Source organism: Triticum urartu, chromosome 6A (genome assembly GCF_056163025.1).
Source record: "Triticum urartu cultivar PI428250 chromosome 6A, HENAU_Tu73, whole genome shotgun sequence".
Lineage (NCBI taxonomy): Eukaryota > Viridiplantae > Streptophyta > Magnoliopsida > Poales > Poaceae > Triticum > Triticum urartu.
In genome coordinates, this window is record NC_141878.1 from 34528588 (window position 1) to 34551626 (window position 23039).

The 23039-nt window shown below is 47.5% G+C and overlaps 2 protein-coding genes across 7 annotated transcripts; one reads left to right on the forward strand and one right to left on the reverse strand.

The window, feature by feature from the left end:
• The first annotated feature begins 12168 nt into the window (after positions 1-12168).
• Positions 12169-17388, forward strand: LOC125513373 (glucan endo-1,3-beta-glucosidase 4). Of its 2 annotated transcripts, none has more exons than XM_048678474.2 (5): positions 12169-12361; positions 13861-13999; positions 15562-16500; positions 16609-16636; positions 16737-17388. In XM_048678474.2, the coding sequence occupies exons 2-5, from the start codon at positions 13921-13923 to the stop codon at positions 17233-17235; spliced, it is 1545 nt and encodes a 514-aa protein (XP_048534431.2). In that variant the 5' UTR covers positions 12169-12361; positions 13861-13920; the 3' UTR covers positions 17236-17388. The 2 variants fall into 2 exon arrangements, with proteins under 2 accessions (XP_048534431.2, XP_048534430.2); XM_048678473.2 differs by having other exon boundaries at positions 12170-12468.
• Positions 14151-20679, reverse strand: LOC125513374 (uncharacterized). Of its 5 annotated transcripts, none has more exons than XM_048678478.2 (5): positions 19118-20679; positions 18931-19003; positions 18669-18800; positions 17425-17644; positions 14151-15029 (listed from the first exon to the last, which is right to left on the reverse strand). In XM_048678478.2, the coding sequence occupies exon 1, from the start codon at positions 20637-20639 to the stop codon at positions 19248-19250; it is 1392 nt and encodes a 463-aa protein (XP_048534435.1). In that variant the 5' UTR covers positions 20640-20679; the 3' UTR covers positions 14151-15029; positions 17425-17644; positions 18669-18800; positions 18931-19003; positions 19118-19247. The 5 variants fall into 5 exon arrangements, with proteins under 5 accessions (XP_048534435.1, XP_048534434.1, XP_048534433.1 ...); XM_048678477.2 differs by having other exon boundaries at positions 18355-18800; XM_048678476.2 differs by having other exon boundaries at positions 17425-17594; positions 17680-18800.
• Between the last annotated feature and the right edge of the window lie 2360 nt (positions 20680-23039).

Consider the following 23039-nt stretch of genomic DNA (forward strand, 5'->3'; position numbering starts at 1 on the left):
CACGGGCACTCGGCAAACATCCATATACCGAGAGCACCTATGCGTTGGAAGTGGCAGAAAATCACGCGAGGAATGATTACATGAGGGAGGATGCATAGTAGAAAATTGAAAACGGTATCAATTCTGCGCATCTGCCACGATCATCCCGTAAAAACCGGTCCGCTGTCCGAGACGGAGGTTCCGCACGTGAGGATCGCTCGCTCCGACTCGCGGTCACGAACGAGTAAATCCGCATCAATACATATCAGCGATATTCACATTATCCATGAGTAAATCAAAGTGCAGCATTGGAGGTCCTAGTTTTCAAACGTTCTATACATTATTTAGAAAGTCGAAGCAATTTTCGAAATATGCACGGGCAGCCAAAAATCTGGCTACAGAGTCTGTTTAAGCCCTCTTACCTTCTCTGGGTGGGCATTAATTCTTTGTGACATGCAAATCCCAATCTGTCTCTCCTTCCTCTCAATGCACGCGTATCCTTTCTCTCAAGATGTTTGATACACAAATAAACTACTTTTGTCTCATGGTATCATGTAGAACAAATTCTCATATATAATTGCTCGGTCAATTATTAAGGTAGACACTCAGTTTTTAGGATAGTCCTTCAACAAATTGCATGGGACAAAAAATAGTTATCCTCTCTATTCATGATTCACCACAACAACCAATATATCTGAATGCACAGAATTGCATGGCAATACTGGGCATATCGTAGATTGGCAAGTTATCAAATAAACTCTTGTTTGCAAGTTAAACATCATCGCTTTGGTATATCTCTGCCCAAAATGAAAGTCAATTTTTGAAAACTAAAAATAATAATCAAAAAACGTAGTGTTCCACAAAAAATAGAGGTCATACTTGCGGGCATATTTGGTGGCTCTAGAGCTATACAGAAATTTCTGCAATTTGTAAGTATTTTTTAAATCTCAGCATGGCGTAATCATCAATGTTGAGCCTCCTTCGGTATCTGCTCCATGTATGTTCAGAAGTAATTGAAATGTAGAGTTAGAAAATTCAAGATAATATGGGATCCAAACGAGCTTACTCCTCCTCGAGCAGCCTTGCGGAAACATCCCATCCCGTCCGCTCCTTCTGCCACCACCATCGGAATCTGTGCTACCGCCACAGGGTTTGAACTGCCTTGCGGTGTGCCAGAAGACGCATCCACAGCCGTAGCAGGACTCAAACTGCCCTGCGACACGCCGGTAGCAACGTCGGTCAAGAAGAAACCCATCGATGTTCTAAGCGCGGCGACCTGCCCAACAAACAAGACACACAATACTTTAGCAACAGAAAAGGAACAACAACATATTATTTGAATTTTCTGCGGCATTTCATTTGCATGTGCAACACAAACAATTATATTGTACAATTCTAGGAGACATTATTTCTCATTGCAAAAATGCAAACATCAAATTTTCTTGGGATTTATAACTACTTTTTCAAATAGATTCATTACACAGAATCTGCATTACCTTTGTACCATGCTGAGCATTACAATAAAGAATTGCATCAAGTCAATATATACAGACTACATATGCATTGCATTGTTTGTACTAAGCACCAATTCAACACGCTACACACAGTCGAGTGCGCAGATGAGGAGCGGCACCTTGGGTGGCGTTGGAGAGAAGCATGGGTCTCGTCGATCATGTGCCCATAGGGATGCTCATCAATGATCGCCATCGCGCCCCCTAAAGCACCGCCTCTGCAGTCCGAACCAAATCTGGAGTCGACGTGAATTAGGAAAAGGAAAGAGCTGTATTATCAACGGACCGATGTGATATGGAAGGGGATGTGAACGAGGTGCCTCTATTCTACAAGATAGTGGACACGCCTTGAACCAAAACGTAAGATGTAGTTGAATACATAGTTCACTTGAGCAGCCAAGACAAAATGATGTTGGAGCACATATTTCATTTCAGAATAACTTGGTTATTTCTTTTCATTCCAGAATAACTTGATCAATGTTGGCCAAGACAAAATGATGTTGGCCTACTCAAGTACACGACAGCCTAAGCTAGCCAGACTAAATTTTTTCATGTGCACGGCAGTCTAGCATTTTCATTTAACAGAAAACGATTTCATGTATCTAGGAGAAGCTTCTCTATATATAGTTTTCTTTCCACCCGAAACCATTTAGGCCGCACCTGGAATGCTAGATTTTTTTTCGACCCCTACAACTCTTTACACTTATATCATACCTGCCTGCAACAAATTCCGGGTGGGAAGATGGATTGTGGGGGAGGGGGAATTGATTACAAGCTGGATACCAGGATAATTTAGGATACCAGCAGAAAGAACACTTCTCAGAAACGACCATCCAAGCATGCGGTTGAAGTCTGCCGTTTTTTTCTATAAGGGGGTGTATTTTACAGTTGTATTCAACTTAAAAACGACGTTCCAATTGGGCCCTTAAATGGTTTTCTTTTGCTTTCCAAATTGTGCAGTATTTTGTTCACTTTTTTTTGCTTACTTTGCAGCCATTATTCACATGTGCACTTGATTGTCAAGTGTTTATATAGATGTGAAGCTTTCACTGTTTGCTGACTTTGTAGCCATTTTTCTGACCATACAACGGATCGTCAGCCGTCCTCTCCGCTTACCACATGCACCCTCGTTAGAGCAACTCTAACATACCCCTTATAACCGCGACCCTTATAACCGGGATAAGGGCTGAGAAAAGCGTGTTTTAAGGGCCGAAATCGGTTGCGGCCAAACAGAGCCCGCAAACACAAGCGGTAAAAGAGAATACCCCGATATTCTCTTTTACCGCTCAGGTTTGCGGGCTCTGTTCCGCGTGCTGCCGATTTCAGCCCTCAAACCGTAAAACCACACAACGCATTTGACCGCGATTTTGACAAATAAAACACAAATTCCGAGAATTCAAACACAGTTTTAGCGACTAGTTTCCGTGCCACAACCCAAAAGACATCGCATCCATATCACCCCATCATCATCATCATCATCACAAAATGAAATCTTCACCGCCACCATTGGCACCACCACTTGCCGAACCACCACCGAACATTGGCACTGCATGGCCTCTTGCGGCTAGCCTCCTCCTCTCCAAGATCCCCAACCTTGCAATGCATGCCATTTTTTGGTAACCTCATCCATCTCATTTAGATTCATCATCATGATCTTGTTCTCCTCGGCAAGAAGCTTGGCCATGGCTTTGTTCTCGTCGGCCATGGCTCTTCTATGCTCAATAGCGGCCTTGTGCATGGTCTCCTCCTTGAGTAGTTTCCACTTATCTTGCTTCTCTTGAGCCTTCTTCTCGGCCAACTCCTTTTGTGCCTCCAATGTCTTGATCACCAAAAGCTCATTGGACTTGACCATGTGATCTAGCTTGTCCCGCAATCTCGAAGTCTCCGCTTCCTTCTTGGTCTTGTCCTTGGCCTTCTTGTTTCCATCGGCCTTGTTCTTGTTTCTTCGGCCATCGTAATCTTCATGATCATCATCATCAATCTTGGTGAGTGCACCTCTCTTCGGTGGGGATTCCTTGCCAATCAACTTCCACTTCTCGCTTTCTTTGAGAAGTTCCCAACATTGCTCAAGTTCAAATGCCTTTTTGCTGGAAGCTTCCATCTCCTTGTACCTTTCTTACGCAGTTTTCTCCTACAAAATGAAAACAATGTCAAATTATGCAACCTCTCCCACGGCTACAAAAGATTTGCACAACTTGGGACGTGAAAACCAATTCACATAGTCGGCTTCAACGGTACCACTTGGGTGCATTGTTGACTTGCTGCAAGCATGCGGCCCAACAGCTACAAATTGGCTGGATCACGTCCCAACAACCATGAAGAGACCGAAAGGTGCGTGGCATCTGGTTAGGGTACTTTGCCATCATGCGGAGCTATTGATCCTCGATCCTTTTCCAATACCGCTTGGAGGTTTGGTCGGTGTCGGTGCACGCATCAAGAGACACCGATTCCCGAGCCTTGATCAAGACTTTATCTTCCAATAGCGTGTAGTTCTTCGATCTCGCGCGGAACTTGCTTGCGCTTCGTCGAACACCCCCTCGTCAACGTCCTCCACATCATCGTCCTCCTCACCATGCCCGTGCACGCCATCATCCATCTCATTCTAACTGTAATCACCGGTCGGGGCTTGATCGATGTCGACGGGGTTGTCGTCCAAAATTTGCACGAAGTCAGCCGTCGCATCATGCAAACCGGCGCTGCAATTTCGCTCGACAAGTCACGAACACATGCAATGGACAAAAGTTAAAGAATTGGAAGCAATCGAAGCATCATACCTCGAGGCCATTCTATCGAAAACCTTGGGGGCGGTGGCGGCAGCGCCTTCGGCGGGCATCCTCGGGGCAGCTCTTGCCGGAGCTATCGGGGGAGGTGTTGGCGGGATCGATTTTGTGGTGGTCTTCTTGCGCTTCACACCCGCAACCTTCCCTTTCTTCACCGGCGCAGGACGCACTGGATTCACAGCGATGTGTGGTGGCGGGGGCGGCGGGCGCGTGTCTCTCAACGGGGCCTGCGCCAGTGCCGCCCTGAACGACTACGTTGCCCTCCCGCTTGCAGGGCGGGGCGGCAAAGCCTTGAACGGTGACGGGCGCGAAATCACCTGTGACAAGATCTGCCGAGGGAATGGCTCATGGATGGCATCCGCGGTGATGGCCGACGTCTGGGAGGCTTCCATGGCGGTGGAGGGAAGCCCGAGAAGGTGCTCCGGTGCGGGCGGAGGGAGGTGATTGGTGGCGGAAGGGCGGGGAGGCGGGAACTGCCACGTGGAAATGTCCCTCCTGCCAAATCTCGTAGCCGATACAGGTCAAGCTCGGGTCGGCCTCCCACCCCATGAATCCAAAGGTTGAGGGCGAAGTTTTTCCGTGCCCCGCAATTTTTTTATAAGTGATACGGTGTCTGATCGGATCACTTTCTTCACGAGAAACCGTAAACGGGCATTTATTTTGCAGGTTGGCGCATTTTAAGGGGTCTGCTAGAGTTGCTCTTAGTTGTGCACCTTGGAACTTTTTTCTGAGGTCTCGGTTTGCCTAGAGATTTACTCCCTCCATCCTATAATGTAAGACATTTTTTGACACTACACTAGTGTTAAAAAACGTCTTACATTATGAGACAGAGGGAGTATATCTCAAAAAGATACCTAAATTATTTTGTTTTTGCAATACTAAGTTGTCTGAGAAAATCTTATAAGTTGACTTCAGAAAAGTGAACCCTCAGTTCAGTAGAAAGTACAACTTACATTTTTTACTGAAATTGCAACTAAGCAGAGATGTATAGAGTGCACTTTTTACTAAACTAAAGTTGCTCTTCGTAAATCAACTAAGACATACGAATCAAGTTTGATTAGACGGACCCAATTAGTACTCCAATGTGGAAGTACTTACACAATCCATACTTTACCTTCTCCCACTGAAGAAAACACATAAATTTTTAGAAGATACTCCCTCCGATCCAAAATAAATGTGTTGTAATGTTCATCATGGTATAACATGTTCCAATGTAAATTTTTATGCAAAAATATACCATGTATCTAAAAATGACAGTCTGGTACAACTTTAGCAGTGAACAATGAGTTGTTCAGGTATACACTTTTTTCTACTATGCAAGTGTACATGTTATACCATGTGAATATCCTTCTAGAAAAATAATATCATGTGAAAGTAGATCAAATCAAGCTCCAGGTAACTTAAAAGTAGAATCGAGCTGGCCTACATCAAGCACATTGCAAATGAGCATATCTAATAATCAAATTATGTACGCAAAAGTAGAATCGATGGTCTATTAATGTTTGTACGTGATTAGTGTAAGAGTTTTCATTCCAATACCAAGTCTGACAAGCAAATGTTGTTGACCTATTGTTGAACCCAACTTGCAAGAGACATTTGTCAATGGTCCAATTTATACCGAAGAAGATTCCACCAATATGTTTTCGTAATAACTAGAATCCACTATTACAATATTTATGGAGTGCACGCTATAGAGATCCTTAACATGATATTTAGAAAATAGAATATAAAAATACACACACAAACAAATAAGTATATATGTATATACAATATAACTTATGCAATTGTAAAACAAAGACAAAAATTGCAAAAAAGTTAAAATTTAATATACGGAAAAAATTCAGTAATATACATTAAAATTGTACAACAAATAACACTATAAGCAGGAGAGTCTACATAACAAATGTTACAAAATTTATCACATAGTCTATTTCATATGTGACTGTAGGGTGACCAAAATAAAATACTCTCATTAGTTCATTAGTTTTTTTCCTGTTATTTGTGACAAGTTATATGTAAATACATTATGTGGTTACCTATGTGAACTAAGTAATAAAGAAAATATACTCGTTATTAGAAAAATAAATGTAAAGACGTATGAAAGTTTAGTCCAATTTTTTTTGTTTTAATCTCATTGGGCCAAAAAGGAGAGTATAGATTATAGGTCACCCATTTCGGCGGTTCCCTTCTGGATTTGGACAACAACTCCATGAATCAGGAGCCTAAGGGCATCTCCAGCCGTTCGGCCCCCCAGGACGCCTAAAAATCGCCCCCTGGGGGCGCGCCGGCGCTAACCCGCGCACTGGGGGCGTGATACCCCCCAGTCGCGGCGCCCACGTTTTTAAAAAAAATTCAAATACGGCGCAAACACGACTGAAATTTAACGCAAACATCGGCGAGTTCGTTCAAACTTAAACATATTTTACAAAAAAAGAAAAAAAACTTCGGCGGGCTACCCCCGCCGCCCCCCTCGCCGCCCGCCCACGCGGTTTACATGCCGAGGAGGCGGTAGAACCGCGTGTAGTCGCCGCCGTCGTCGTCGTCGTCACCGCCCCCGCCCCTGCCTGCGCCTCCGTCGTCCCTGCTGCATCCCTCCCCCGGTTGGCGCGGCGGGTTGGACGGTCCGGGGGCGTCGTCGTCGTCATCGCTGTCGAGGACCACGACGCCGTGCTCGTCCTCGCGCCCACGCTTGCGGGCAGCGATCTCCTCCAGGGCCCGGCGCTGCCAGACCATCTTGTAGCGGAGGTAGTCGTCCCGCGCCCACCGCAGGGCGTCCTCGTCGGAGATGCCGCGTCGGGCTATCTCCTCGTACTCCGTGGGGAGGCCGCGCTCCGGCTTGGGCTTGACGAGGACGAAGCAGCCGGTGGGTGGGGAGGCGTTGGCGCCGCCGATGCGGACGCCGGAGCTGCGCGTGCGGGCACTGACCGGCGTGCCCTGGGGCTCCAGCTTGACGGGGCGGAGGTAGGGCGAGCCGCCGGACGACGAGGAGGACCCCCCGGTCTCCATGCGCCTCGGGGTCCAGGAGCTTCCCCGGCGGCGTGAGAAGGACGGGGGATCGGGGTACTCGAGGCGCAGCGTGTTGCCGCCCTCGATGTACTCGAGGACGGCCTCCAACGTGCGCCCGGGCACGCCCCACCACCGGCGCCGGCCGTTGGAGTTGAGCCTGCCGGAGGGCTCGACACCGTTGGTGGCCTCGAGCTGCTCGGCGTGACGGCGGCGGAAGTAGGGCTCCCAGAGCGGGCTGTCGGGGACGTACCGTGGCCCCTCCCTCGCCGCCCGCGGTAGGGACGCGCAGATGCGTGCGATCTCCGCACGTCGCGCCGCCCCGGAGGGTGGTGGTGGCACCGGCACGCCGCCGGCGCTGATCCTCCACGCGCCGGGCACCCGCATGTCCGGCGGGACCGAGTACCCGGCCTCGTAAAGGAGGCGAGCCTCGTCTTCGTGGAGATGGCGGCGGCCAAAGCCGTTCGCCGCCGCGCCGTCACCAGGGAAGCGCTCGGCCATGGGTGCAGACGGCGAGAGAGAGGAGAGGGAGAAACGACGGCGAGAGAGAGGAGAGGGAGGAACGACGGCGGCGAGAGAGTGTGGTCGCCGAGCACGCTGGTACGCGTCTTATATAGGCCGAGACGCCGCCCGTACGCGTGGCCGCCGTGTGTACACGTGGCGGGCGAGGGAGGGCGAGGGACGCGCGTCGTCCGGCCTTCACTGCGCCGCCCGTGAGGCATCAATGGCGCAGGCTGACCAGCGCGGCAGCGCGGCAAGGCGGCAGCTTTGGCATTGATTCGCCGCGGGAAACGAGGCGATGAGGACGACGAAGGGGCGAGAAGAGAGCCGTGTCGCTGACACGGCGGGCTCGCGGCTTTTTTGCGCCAAAAAAGTTCCCCCGGCGCTCCCGGACGCCCCCAGCGCGCCGGGTTCGGCCTGGGTCCGCCGGCGCTGTTTTCGGCCCAGGCCGGCAAAAATCGGGCTCCTGGGGGCGTGACTGGGCCGATTTTTCGGCGCCGGCGCAGGAAAAACGCCTAGGGAGGCCTTCTTGGGGGCGCGGCTGGAGATGCCCTAATAGGATGCTTGTCCCGTCTATGATAATATTTGGCAAAGTTTGGAGATATCAAAAGTTTCTATTATTTGAAAATTCGTAGTGAGTGGGATCATCTTTGGTATTCAACCAATCAAGTGTGAAGGCGACAAGGAAGTTCCGGGGGAAGTCCAGAAGCCAGATGTGGAGGCGACAAGGCATGGGGGGCGCGCCCTGCCCCCTTGTGGACCCCCTGCAGCTTCTTTTGCCCTAGTTTTTGACCTATAAATTCACATATATTCAAAAAGCCCTAGAGCATGACCCGTAACAATTATTTCGCCACCGTAAGTCTTTGTTCCGCCGCGATCCCATATGAAGGCCTTTTTTGGTATTCTGCCGGAGGTGGAATCAAGAGGGCCTATGCCATAGTGGAAGAAAAGAAGTGGCCACCGGGGGAGCGTCGACACAGGCAGAGCTGCTTCACTGATAAAACTCAACTCGTGCTGGATAGTGGTGTCTCCACACCATGGCCGCCAAAGGCACACACGGTAACAACACTGCCCGACCATGGTGGCCCCTTAAAGCCGTAGGGTACAGTGCTGACCGCCATGTAACAACAAAAGGTCTATAGGAAGTCATTTACTAATCTGCCAACCTTTATAAGATGACATAACTGATCTTTTGATTATTTGGAATAGAATGCAAGACCTGCCAATGCAAATCGATAATACATGCCCACTCACCTCTTGTGAATGTTTTCAACGATAGACCCTACAGCTAGATAATTGTCGCATGTCAAAATCAATGGACGCCATCTTCCACCACTATGTGGCAGCCTTGCTTATGACGAACCTACAAAAGATGGAATTAATTAAGAAAAGCATCATGGGATTGAAGCTTGATAGTCACAAAATGCATGACTAATTTGTTGCAGAGGTACGTGACTACAGAGTTAAACATATTAAGCTTGGCATGTGCTTTCTAACTAATAATCACTTTACTGTCCTCCGTAACCTATACTGATATGGTATAACTAGAAGTACATACTTATTTTCTAAATTCAATAACTGAAAATAAATTATGAAGGCAAAAGAATGGTGGACAAAGTATTATAGATTAGGCATATCATATAACCTTCATTAGCATGCATGCTAGTACTAATCAAATTGGTTGCGTTTCAGGACGTACTATAGGAGTGCTCATGTGGGCATTGGCTGGTGGCTGAAATCTTATCATGAGATCATAGCATTCTTCTCTTGAGTTTTTCATTTTTGTTTCCATTTTCTTTCTTTTCCCTATACAATTGGTGTGCTCTTGCCCTTCCTCGGCCAATGAAAATGCAACTCTCATGTCTAGCCACTGACTGGGCGCGTCTGCGGACGTTTGACGAGGATTTGAGGGGGCCGGATGTAGATACTTAAGCCTTGTACAATGCAAGGTGCTTAGAAAAGGCGTTTGGAGAAATAAATCAGTCTTTTGATAAGCACCAGTGCTTATTTGTACATGGCAGACGCTTAATTAGGTGTCTCTCCTGTAGAAATAAGCACAGGTGCTTCATAAAAATCCGGTTTATTTTTCTAAGCACCTCTCTAAGCATTTAGTATTGTACAAGGCCTTAAGTGATTGACAACAATGACCCTCAATGACATGGCAATAACATATATGTTTTGTTAAGTCTCAGTCGACCGAGACTTAATGCTATATCAGTGAGATCTTACACTGAGATTCATGCAAAATTTTCTTTTCAGTTTTTCCTTTCTCTCTCTTGCATGTTACTCCCTCCGCCTATAATATAAGTGTTATCGACACTACACTAGTGTCCGGGGGGGAGGAGGGGGGGGGGCAGTATGTCACTTGACTGAGACTTAGAGCATCTACAGTCGGACTTGGCAAATCCGGCCCCGTCCGCGAGCACTGACCGAGCACCCCTCAAATTAGCCACTTTGCATCCGTCTCTCTTATATTTCATCCCCTAGATCCATACAAAGCATGTAAAAGAAATCCTACGTATTACATCTACGTACTACCCTAGCTACCCTTCGTCGTCGGAGATGTCCACGACGACAGTGCCTGGCACCGGCCGGGCGGGCGGGTAGGAGGGCTCTGGCTCATCCTCCTCCTGCTCGACCTCATCCATGTAAGCGAACATCTCCGCCTCGTCCGCCTCCTCTTGCACCTCCATCTCTTGCCGGTGACGGCGTCTTGCCTCCGCATCCAACTCCGACCGGAGAGAATCGAGGATAGCCTGCTGCTCCGCCTGCAGATCCCGTCGCCGGTGTCCCTCACATCCTCCACCTCCAACTCCTCCTCCGTATCCACTGCATCCGGAGGTAACCCCGCAGCGATCCAGGCTTCGCGCCTAGCCCGGATCTACTGAAGGAGCTCGACCCGGCGCTCCAGCATCAGAAATGGATCGCTCCTCACTCGGCGGCGTGGGGGCATGGCTACTAGGCGGACGGGTTGACTGGAATGTGGCGGCAGTGGCGGACAGGAGGAGAAAAATGTGGATGGATGGTAAGATTTCGGTGCCGCCGGTCGACTTAAATAGCCGGGCAATGCACTACGCGGCGCCACCGGTCCGACGGAGGAGACGAGCTTCGGACCGCCAGTGCGTTTCCGGCTCGAAAAAACATGATTGGAGGCTGACCGGGCAGCCCGCCCGAGCATATAAGACGGATTTGAGATGTCCGGCTGTAAAGATGCTGTTAGTTAAATCCTAGCCACACCCATAACATATAGCCCAGCCAGCCGTTGTTGTATTATTTTTACTCGTGCTAGTCCTTATTAAGTGGAACTCGACGGTGATTGGCAGGTAAATCCGGCCAGTGACATCTGCGTATAAAACGGTATAAAATATCCGGTGTGAGGAAACAACGAGTCGTGCGTGCGTGCATGCATGCATGCATGCATGTGTGACTCCCGTCGCGTCAGCTATCCAACCAAAGTGAGGACGCACGAAGCACTTGATCCCCGTCGACGGCGCCGCAAGACATATCCGATCCTAAAGGCAGAAATATGGAATTTCCTGCATGCTTTTAGCCCGTCTCTTTTCTTGGTGCAACCAGACGGAAAACCTTAGCGCCGATGACCCCGAAAAGCAGCGGCGGTGTGCATGAGGATATCCACGAGTTAGCGTCACCGGACGGCGAAAGTGAGCAAGTAAGCTGGGATTGGCACGCAGGAGCTAGCTAGCCATGATAATTAATCAACGACATATGCCATGCTTTGGTAAAGAATCGGCGTCAGATAAAGGAGAGATGATAGGGATCATTCGGAGGAGGCATGTGGATGGCTCACCTGCTCGTGATTCGGCACGGCCGGTTTGACAAACCCATCTGTCTGGTTTCGCACGGCCGTTGCGGTAGGCTCTCCTACCGTCGGAACTAGGATTCGTAGTTGCACCCGACAGCACACGTCCACGTAAAACTCAACTTGGGTTTCTCACCCAACATGGTCGTTTCGTTAGGCGGGACTCGATCGATCGTGTGTAGGGGCTCACACGGCTGGATTACTAGTGATCATACGCGGTGTGGATTCAGTTAACTTTGAGCTGTGGTTAAAATTAAGCCATGCAGTTACATTCAGTACGGTGTGGCGAGTGCCTGTGCCTACGCTTTCCTCGCGTCAGCGCTGCAAGCTGAAGCAAAACTCTTGGTCAAACTTACTGAAGTAGTACAAGGCATCTAAAATAGAAACGTGCATGATGAAACAGCAGTGTCAATCTTTCGTCGCCACCCACACGTGCATGAAACAAAATGCAAAGCACACACGTTCGTTCCACGGACAAAATGACGGAGCACAACACACATACACACACAAGCAAGAAAATATATATATATCTCTCTCTCCCTCCTTTAATTTGGTCCTTTGTGGTGCAGCGAAAGAAAAAATGGCCAGCCACACACGAGTCGGCAAGCCAGGCACTTTCTCTCGCATGCAGCCGCGCCGTTGAGCGGCCGCCACTCACAGTCAGGTGATTACCTAGCTAGTGCGCATATAAATAGGCCCTGAGGCCTCTCCCGCTAGCCGCGGACTGCAGGCTCCAGGACACAGCAGGAGGATCCATCCATCCAGAGGTACGTCTAGTTAGGCGTCAAGCTCTCGTGTCAACACAAAGGCTACCTTTAGTTTCGTCCAGGAGAAGCACAAGCAAGCAAACTCTAGCTTCTTGCGGCCAGTTGAGGTATGTATGGCCGTCGTCGTCAGTTCTTTCTGCCACTGAACTTGCTCTTGCTAAATTCTCTAGCTACCTCGTTCCGTACGTGCTCTCCTTTTACCCCTTGGCCTGGATGGGTAAATGAAGTAGTGCCTTTGCCCCTTTTGATTTCAATACATACATCCATCCTTGTGTTGGTTCTGGGGTTATATCTATGGGGAGCGTACGTAGAATCTTCGTGTTTGATTGATTCCTCTTCCTGCTCTTTTAGTTATTAGTTTGGTCTTCTCACAAGTTCAACCAGTACAAATTACCTCATCAGCATGCATGCTCACTTTGTTGCTGCTTCCATTCAACCGCCCGCTTCCACATGCATGCAGATATATAGAAAGAGTAGAATGCCCGGTTGCTGCTTTGTTTTGTACTCCCTCCGGTCCTTTTTACTCTGCACATTGGATTTGCCGAAAGCCAAACTTTGCTAAGTTTGACCAAATTTATATTAGAAATTATTAGCATCTATAATATGTAATAAATATAATATGAAAATATATTTCAAGATGAATCTAATGATATTGGTGTTGTTATGTGAATGTCTATAATTTTTTGTATAAACTTGGTCAAAGTTGGATAAGATTGACTTCGGTCAAACCTAATATGCAGAGTAAAAAGGACCGGAGGGAGTACTAATATATGAACAACCACCCAAGCATGCATATGTAGTTAAGCAACAGGGTACCCACAGCTTAACGTGCGGTGACATTTCTTCTTCCATGGAGCATATATACCTCAGCTAGGAGCAAAAAAATACAAGGAAGCTAAACCAGTGTTCATGAAAAACTGGAGCATACCTTGTTAGTTAGGAGCAAAATCCATTCCGGTCGCTATAGCTAAACTAGGTACTCCAACTCATCAAGTATAGTCACTTGTTAGGATACTAGTGTTAGGTGTCTCCGTTTACCCACCAAAATGAATTGTGGACTATGCATGCAAATGCAATGCAATCGTGGCCCTGCCAGATGTCGACACTTGCCTTGGATGGAACGGTTGTTGATCAGTTGCTGTCACAAGAGTAGTGACCAAAGTGTTGCGGGAGCATATCCTGGTCCATGTTCTCCTCAATTAACTACTTTCTTCTTCTTTCTCGGTGGCGTTTCCTGTTATAGGACTACTAGTACAGTCTTGTTGGTGACCGGCCATCTGGATTCTGGAAGCACCATGAATAAGCTCATATAATGCGTCAGGCCCGCAGCATATGGTTATGCCCCATGTTTGCCGGAAAATAATAAGATTAGCACTATTCCCACCGATTCCAATTTTGCCGGCTTTCCTTCCAACTGGACTGAAACACCTGTCGACAAAATAGCAAAATTTTGACAGTTTGTATGCATGTGTACATATTCTGACATGTGCTGCCTTCAGGGTTCAAGGAGCTGCAGTGTCTGCATCGTTGCTTCGCTAGCTCGCAGGAGAAATTAAAGAATGTTGCGCGAGAGATGGCAGTGGCAGGGATGCATTTTCATTCTCGTCCTGCTTCTTCTCTCCAACACATCAGCGTCAGGTATGTACTATATTAAGCCTGTGCTCCGGCCGGTTTCAGTGCCCGTACTGTCGCACGGGTTCCATTCTCGCTTGCTTTCTGTCCTCCGAGCTAGATTCGTTACTTAACTCACATACATTCATTCCCGTACCTAGAGAGAGCATCGCAGAAAGAAAGAAAGTGTGCAGCAGCACAAAGGGACTTTAAATTAAGCTGCGATGCGATGCGATGCCTGTGCGTTTTCTTTCAAGACTCTTGTCTTGTTGAGTTGAGCAACACAAGCAAAAGCAAAAGCAGACGTGACACAACACGCGTCCAAGCTCAGGACTCGTGTTTAATAAGAAACTGAATGATGCGCCTGTCCTACCTACCTAACTATCTTATATTCTCGATCAGTGTTTCTCTTTGACACATGTAAAAGCCTTACCTTCAGGCTTCAGTTATCCTGATATTTTTTTACTCAAGCACTCAACAGACTGAACCCCAGGCCATGCGTGGCTGTAAGAGCATCTCTTGTCGAACCCTCGAAACCGCTTAGCTCTTTCAAAAAATTGTTTTGAAGAGTTAAACCGGACCTAGCCGAACCCTTATCCGGTTTATAACTCTTTTAAAAAATTAAGCGGTGCATCGGCTGGCACTTATATTTCAGTGGCTGCAACCGAGTCGTCAGGGGTCACCACCGCTGAATCAACATGGGGGGCCATCGTCGGATCGGCGTTGTGACTGGGAGAGGGCCACGCAGCCGCCCCGTGTTGGCGGAGCAGGCGGCTCACGCCTATGACATGACGGCGGTCCGCCTCCTTGTAGCCGAGGAAGATAAATTTACCCCTCGGCAGCAGCCCCGTCCAAAAATTCATCGCCGTCTATCCCCAAGTGATCTACGTACCACTGCGAGTTGCCGGAGAATCAAGGGCCTTCGAGAAGATCGACGAGGCCTACATAGCCGACCTCCGAGCGAATCATGCCGAGTTTGTCGCCGACGAGCTTCGGATCCACGATTTTCCGTCCAGTGACTCCAAATCCTGCTCCGGTAGTGGACAGGGAGAAAATCCTGTCCGAAGAAGATTAAGTTATTTAGTTTAGTGTGCTAGTGGTAGTTTTATTTTGTTCGAAACGAGTAGTTTAAGTTCATGCATGTTATGCAATGTATTGAAATAAATATATGTGGAAAAAGTTTCAAGGAGCTAAATTAAAAAAATTGGCCAGGAACTGTTCTTTTAAGTCCTCCAATATAAGAAGTTACCACTTAAAACCATTTGAGGGGCTAAAAATTTAAAGGGCAATGCTAGACCTACGTAAGGTCTGTTGTGTGTTTTACATAAACAATATTGCGGAGAAAGATTATTGGGTCGGTTAGAGGGAAGGGGCCCACCCCGTTAAAATCAGGGGGCCGAGAGGTTTATAGTATGGAAAATTACGTAGGCCTTAATAGGTGTAAGATTATTGAAATTTAAATTATTAGGGATCGACTAGAGAAGCTCAGATCCAATGATGAAGATGTGGTCAAACAAGAAAAAAATCTAAGCAGACCAGGCAATTACTGACAACTGAAACTCAACTTTACCTTCATGCATGATGGACAGGCACTTCTCTGGAGGAGAAGGACAACACGATCCTCCCGTCAAATTCTCCATCAGACTTCGCGAGAATCCTGCAATCTAAGCAGACCAGGCAAGCGCGGGTGTGCAGCGGAGAAGACCACCGGCTGCTGCGCTCCCTCGCCAACACCGGAGCGGAGGTCATGGTCACCATCCCCAACTCACATCTGCAGCACATGGCCGAGTTCCAGGAGGAGGCCCGGCTCTGGGTCGCCGCCAACGTGGCGCCGTTCCTCCCGGCGACCATGATCACGCACATCCTGGCGGGAGGCGACGCCCTGTCGTCCGTTTCCCCCGGGGACGCCGCCTACTCGCTGGTCCCCGCCATGCTGAACCTCCACGCCGCCCTCGTCGCCGCCGGACTTGACGGCCGCGTCAGGGTGTCTACCACGCTCTCCGCGGTGCCACTCGCCCCGTCTTGGTCCGCCGGCATCGCCGGGCGTGTCCTGCGGTTCCTGGGGGAGACCGGCTCGCCATTGTTCCTCCTCAAAGCTCACGCGTCTGAGGCCACCGCAGAAGCCAAAGTCGGCAACTCATACGCCGCGATGCGGGCGCTGGGCTTCTCCAGCATCCCGCTGATCACGGCGGAGTCGGCGGAGCTCGGTCTCACTGGGGCGCTGGTGTACCACAGCTACTTGTATGGCCGTCGTCCTGGCGGTGGCGGGAGGCGGTCGCTGGCGACAGGGACGTTCTGCGTGGCGCTCCAGAACGCAGACCCGACGGCCCTGCAGGCAGGCCTGAGCTGGGCGTGCGGGCAGGGCCAGGCCGACTGCTCCGCAGTGCAGCCCGGAGGGGCTTGCTACAAGCAGAACAACGTGGCGGCGCTGGCCTCCTACGCCTACAATGACTACTACCAGAAGAGCGCCAGCACCGGCGCCACCTGCTCCTTCAACGGCACCGCCACCACTACTGCCACTGATCCCAGTAAGCACCAACAAGAACCATTTCGATGCATAACCTTCTGTCCTGTACCACCATGGATGGCTGGCTGTTCTTGTTCTCTGATTCTTTCATGTTAATTGCTCATTGCAGGTTCAGGATCGTGCGTCTTCGCAGGAAGGTGAGCACAGTTTCCCGTGATACCTGAAATAGTCAGCGCTCCCGCTCCTGCTCCCAGATTATTTCACAAATCTGACACGGTACCAATTTCATGCTTGCAGCACGATGGCAGGAGGCTCCACCTCTAACTCGAGCGTGCCAAGTGCCAGCCCTCCGACGAGCCTGGGCGCCCCTCCGTCAGACAATCTCACTCCTCCAGTCAGCTCAAGCCCTCCGTCCGACTTTGGCCCCCCGGCAGCCGACACGGCCCCTCCGACGAGCCTGGGCGCCCCTCCGTCAGATGATCTCACTCCTCCAGTCGGCTCAAGCCCTCCGTCCGACTTTGGCCCCCCGGCAGCCGACACGGCCCCTCCGACGAGCTTTGACGCTCCTGCAGGTGGCTTCGGACCACCGTCTGGCTTCGGTCCCCCGTCTGTGTTCGGCAGCCCGCCATCGACGTTTGGCCCGCCTGGGAGCTTAAACGGGAGCGGGAGCTTCGGGCCGAGCAGCACCCTCGAGCCTTACGGCGTCGGGTGCCGCCATGTCACCTCCTTGGCTGTCTCCACCCTTCTCTCCGCCATTGTTCTCGCCCTTCTTTGCGCGTCACCCGATCTAATGTAAATTTTCCGAGTGTGAATTTGGATTAGCTATACAGAGCTAACACTGTCGTTAGCTATTACTATTACATCGTATGTTCTTGGTCTTGTAGATGTCAGATTCAATGTTTAGGAATCGTATCGTATGTATATATATATATATATGATTTGCAGAGTATTTGGCATTGCACTTGAGAATAACCTGGGTACATACCTGGGTAGTTAGCCTGACATGTTTTGGATTGGGAATAGTTTCAGTTCGCTTGTGAAAAAAAAGGAGCTTCGGCGCGATGACTTTAGACATGCAACTTCTGAACCGACTGGCCATTTCTCTTCCCCGGATGAAGTCAACTTTCAGAGTTCAAACCGTGTCTCCAGCGTCCTCTGGATGGTCGGCAGCAACCGCATTGTTGAAACAAAAGTGTTATAAGGAGCTGAAAAGCAACAAGCTAATGATTACCAAACTTACTAGTTTACATCAGGATGATTGCTCCAAGCAAGTTTCCGATAGGCTGGAACAGGACATGTTCTTAGAACCAACACAGAAAGAAAAATTTACAGGTGTGTTCAGAGTATTGCTTACCAACCTCATATTTCCATTAATGCGAAATACTAAACAAGTGAAAGAATCAGCTAATGAGTTGATGAAAGTGACATTAAAAGCATTCATTTGAGTCCAAACAAAATGGCCCTAGAGGTCATGGCATACTTTGCACCAAAGACTAATGATCCAATTACATGCTAATGGTGCAGGATATTACTTTACCATTTACCAATGATACATACCTTAATACAGTACTGATTTTATTTTACATGTAGATTGTATATGAATAAAAGAGAATCAAAATTGGAAGTTGGAAATCAACTATGAAAGGTTTGCATATCCGATAATCATAAGAATTTATATGGGGAACAGCAGGATAACTAAGAAAAATGGTTTAAACTGGAGTGAAACAAAACTTGATCTGGTTCTATGCCAAACAAATACTCCCTAGTGTAGTGTCAAAAACGCTCTTATATTATGGGACGGAGGCAGAAGTTCACTTTTTATGTGAGCAAGTGCTAGATTTTTATTCAACGGATGGAGGTTGTTGGACTACAGGCAGGAAAAAAAAAATACTAAACTAGACATTAACCGGCGAACCTCCTTCCAAGCAGAAACTTCTTCCTAGATGTATGCAATCAAGGAGAAGAGTGCTCCCCTTGCCTGAAGACTCAGTCTATTTCTTTCTAGCCATATCAACAACAAAAATCAGAAGCTTTGAGGTTTTCTGTCCTTCAGGAAATTGTGTTCAGGAAATCTGGCCCTAAAAAAACAACCTTCATGATGACACCAGGGTTTTCAAAGATAAACAGGAGAGACTGTCCAGTCCAGGCTCCGGCTGCGAACTACTGCTAACAGAGCTGATTCTGTGTGGCACAGAGCGCAGGAGATGGACGTGGTAAACATATACTCACTACATCTGTTTCCAACTGAATACTTCAGTTTTGAAAGGCGAAAAATTGATAAGATAGCCATAGGACTGTTGCACTTGTCAAGTCTTTTCCCCAATATCTTTACTCTTTCTGGCATTTGCTAATTCTTGTAACCTGTGGAAAAGTCAAAGGGTATTTAGAAGAGCACAATGTCACTTGTGATTCAATAACAGAGCAATATGTAAAAAACAACATTATCTTCATAAGCATATCAGTATTCAGAGAATCTTAAGAAACCATATACCTTTTATGTTTTTATAACCTTGTATGAAGTATTTTTATCGCCAATATACTCTCATCTGCACACTACATCCACCCTGCATCAAATGCACATCTATTATTAATAATGAACTCAATCTTAATATTTCATCTATCTTTGGTCCTGTCCTGCTGATCAATAACATTAACAGAACTTCAAGGTAAGAACCAACCTGAATTGCGTAGGAAAACCTGATAGGTAGCCTTGGCTAGCAATACAACATAGTGGTAGCTTAGTAGATAAAACAGCACAATCATACTTTCAAAACAACAACCAGGTTAATCAAGTATCCAGAGACCCAGTCAAGTGAATCTTAAACTATTCAGATGTTTCTCTGTCATAAGCTCTGCAGGGTCATTCAGCGCACTGGTGACAGCTTTCTCCCATGCACTTGACTCTAGAGCATTCACCTTCGCCAGACGGCATAACACTGACTCTAGCAACACTGCATCCCCTTCCCTCTCAATTCCCTGAATGAACTTGGTCGCACCATCCTTGCTTGGCGCAAAACCCTTAAAGGTCATCTCATCCAAAACCTGATCTGCTTCATGAAATGCCCCAGCAACACACATGCCATCAAAGAGCATTCTGTACGTCACCACATCAGGAGGGCAGCCCCTTCTAGGCATATCCTCAACCAACTCATTTGCATCCTGCCACCGCCCCAACTTGCACAGCCCAGCAACCAACGTGTTATAACTCACTACATCTGCCTTGCACCCGCTGTTCTGCATGTCATCAAGCACCGCGAACGCAGCATCCAAATCGCCCTCATCCTCACAGAAACCTGCGATCATCGCATTGTGCACCACTCTATCAGCCTGAATGTCCCTACCCTTCATCTCTTCCAGCAAACCAACCACTTCCCCTTTCCGGCCACCCCTAAACAACGCCCTAACCAAGGTCGCATAAATGGCGGGATCCAGCACAAGATCTGCGTCGGCCACCATCTCCTCTTTGAACCTAACCGCCTTGTCCACATCCCCCCTCTGACAGAGCCCCTTCATCAAGCTGGCATACACATGAGCATTTGGCCTCACATTGTACTGCTCAGCCATGGCGTCCTTCACGTCGAACGCCTCCTCGAGACGACCACAATCGCAAAACGCGGCAACCAGGGTGCCAAACGTGACGACGGTCGGGGCGATCCGCCGCTGCAGCATTTCGTCGAACAGGAGGCGGACGTGGTCGACCGAGCCACCAGACGCCGCAGCCGCGCGGATGAGGATGTTGTAGGTGCACGCGTCCGGAGGGATGGCGGCGTCCCGGCAAACAGAGAGGAGCTCGGCGAGGGGCGTGCTGCAGACGGCGAGGGCGTGCAGGAGGGCGTTGAGGGCGCGGGTGGTGCGGGGGCCGGGGAAGGCGGGGTGGGCGAAGGCGCGGCGGGCGGCGGCGGGGAGGCGGGCGCGGCCGTAGGCGGATATGACGCAGCGGAGCAGGGGCTCGCGAGGCTGGAGGGAGGAGGCGCGGAGGCTGGAGAGGAGGGACTCCATGGCCGGGAAGTGCCGCGCGGCGGCGAGCTTGGAGATGATGAGGTCGTAGCAGCGAAGGGAGTAGCGGAACGGGGTGGAAACAGGGGTGGTCGGCGGGCTGAGGAAGAGGCGGAGCGCGGCGGAGGGGTCGCGCTCGCGTCGGAGCGCTGCGGCGAGGTGGTACGACGAGAACTTGGTGCCGGCCATGGCGGCGTTCGGCATCTCTCCCGAACTGCTAAGGAATTTTGGAGGGGCTATTGGCCTGGTCAGAAATACAGTACAAGTTTTTCAACATGACGGCCGGATATTCAATTTGGCTCTAGGAGCATGCTCCTGCGTGTCGAAAATGGATTTTACAAAATTTGAATAAAAAATAGATATGCTCATTGTCACACCCAAATGGTACATGCGAATTTGCAGGTGGAAAATTTAAGCATTTTGACATGTAAAAAAAAATCAAACACCAAATGTTACCTCGAAAATTTAAGCACATTTACCACACTAATATGAACATCTAAATTTTTTCAAAAGTTTATTTTTCTTACTATTTATTTTGATTTTACTGTTCATCAGGGAGCATATGACAAAAATCCATGTCTGGCGGCGTGTACCTATGCTATTCCGTCTTTTCTTTTGAAAAATGTTTGTGCCTGACCGACTGGCCGAAACTTCAGCCGGTGGCATGTGAGCCCCGGGATCGAGGCTCACCATACATCTCGCAACATCCCCCGCCCACCTTATCTTCTTTCTCTCTCTATCTTCTTGTCCCGATTTCGGGACGTCTGGAATGCGAATCCACTGCGGATTTTCTGTCTTGTAATTCAAAACAGATACATCATGTAGTGTAAATGCTCGTTTCTTATTTGAAAACTATTCATCGTATATTTTAAAATCTTAATTGCATAATTAAAAATGTGATGTATTTTAAAAATATTTGTCTCTGATTAGAAATTTGTTAATTGAATAATTTCGAAATGCTTATATTTTATTTAAAAATTGTTATTCGTGCACTAAAAAGTGTCCAACCTATATTAAAAAAAATCTTCTCGATATATATATATATATTTCTTGTATTTCAATATTATTCAGGAAACTATTTAAAAATATTCACAGTGTAATTAAACATGTTTATGGCATATTTTAAAATAAACCCTTCTTTGTTAGAAAAGTTTTCATCGTGTATTTAAAAATGTTAATTATTTATTAAAACAAATATTCATCACATATTATAAAATGCTCCTATATTTCAAAAAATATATGCAGTGAGTGTTAAAAATGGTCATCACATATTAAAAATATGTTCACCGTTTATTTTCAATAAAAAAATCCATCATATAAATTCTACTTTTATGGTGTATTAAATTTTTTTATTTGCTATTGATATCAGGTCCATAAAAGTGAAAGTAGGACCGGGGGAGAAAAGAGTAATAAGCATCAAAATAAGATCACATATTTAAAACATGTTTGTATAATTTAAAATTCACACATTTTAAAATTGTTATCAGAAAATAAAATAAAGACAGGAAAAGGAAGACTGGAAACAGGAAAAAAGGAAAAAAGGAAAAGAAGGAAAAGACAGGAAAATACAAGGCATAAGTAAGCACAAAAATAACTTAATGAATAAAAAAATATGAAAACTAATTGAACGACGAAGTAAAGAAAAAAACCACACGCATCTACGCGCAACGGACGGAACAGTAGGTGAAAAAGCCAGCCTCTCTACCAAAACCAGAATATAAGAACCGGACAAACAGGAAAGGGAGCGCCTGTACAACGCGGTACGCGCCGGCAGCCACGGGAGCGCGTACCCTCGCTGCTCCCCCGCGCGCCCTCATGGGCCGGCCCATGTGCGGGGCGGGGAGCCCCTTGTTTTTTTTGCCTTTATTTTTCTGTTTTCAGCTTTATTTCATTTTGAAAAATAATTTAGGATTTCAGAAAACGTTGCAAAATGTGCAATTTTTCGTGAATTCAAAAATTGTGCACGATTTCAAATTTATTCAGGAAATGATAAAATCTCACGGATTCAAAAATTGTTCGCAATTTCAAAATTGGTATTCTTCTACTCAAAAAATGTTTACAATTTCGAAAATAAATTCATGAATTTCTCGAAAAGTTATCACAATATTGAAAAAATGTTCATGAATGTTGAAACATGTTCACAAATTTCAAAAAAGGTTCGCTATTTCAAGAACTATTAAGAAACCCAAAAATGTTCGTCAAAAACAAAAATGTTTCTGAATTTAAAAAATTGTTCGGAAATTTCAAAAAATGTTCACCATTTCCAGAAAAATGTACTCAATTTCAAGGAATGTTCGAGAATTATAAAAAATCATGATTTCATAAAATGTTCACGAATTTAAAAAATGTTCACGATTTCGGAAAAAAATGTTCAGGATTTCAAAAAATGTTCACAATTTAAGAAAATTTGTTCGCAAAATTGATACATGGCCGAACTTTTTTTTGAGCTGGCCATGGTGGAAATGGATCCGGGCGACCTGGGAGCGGCGCTTTTGTCTCTCGACTCTTGTACCAGCCGCCCCCAATTCCTCCTTCAGGCAACCTTCAGGCGCAGCATCCCGCAATTGGCTTTGGAGCACTTCAGTCTGGTCAGATGGACAATGG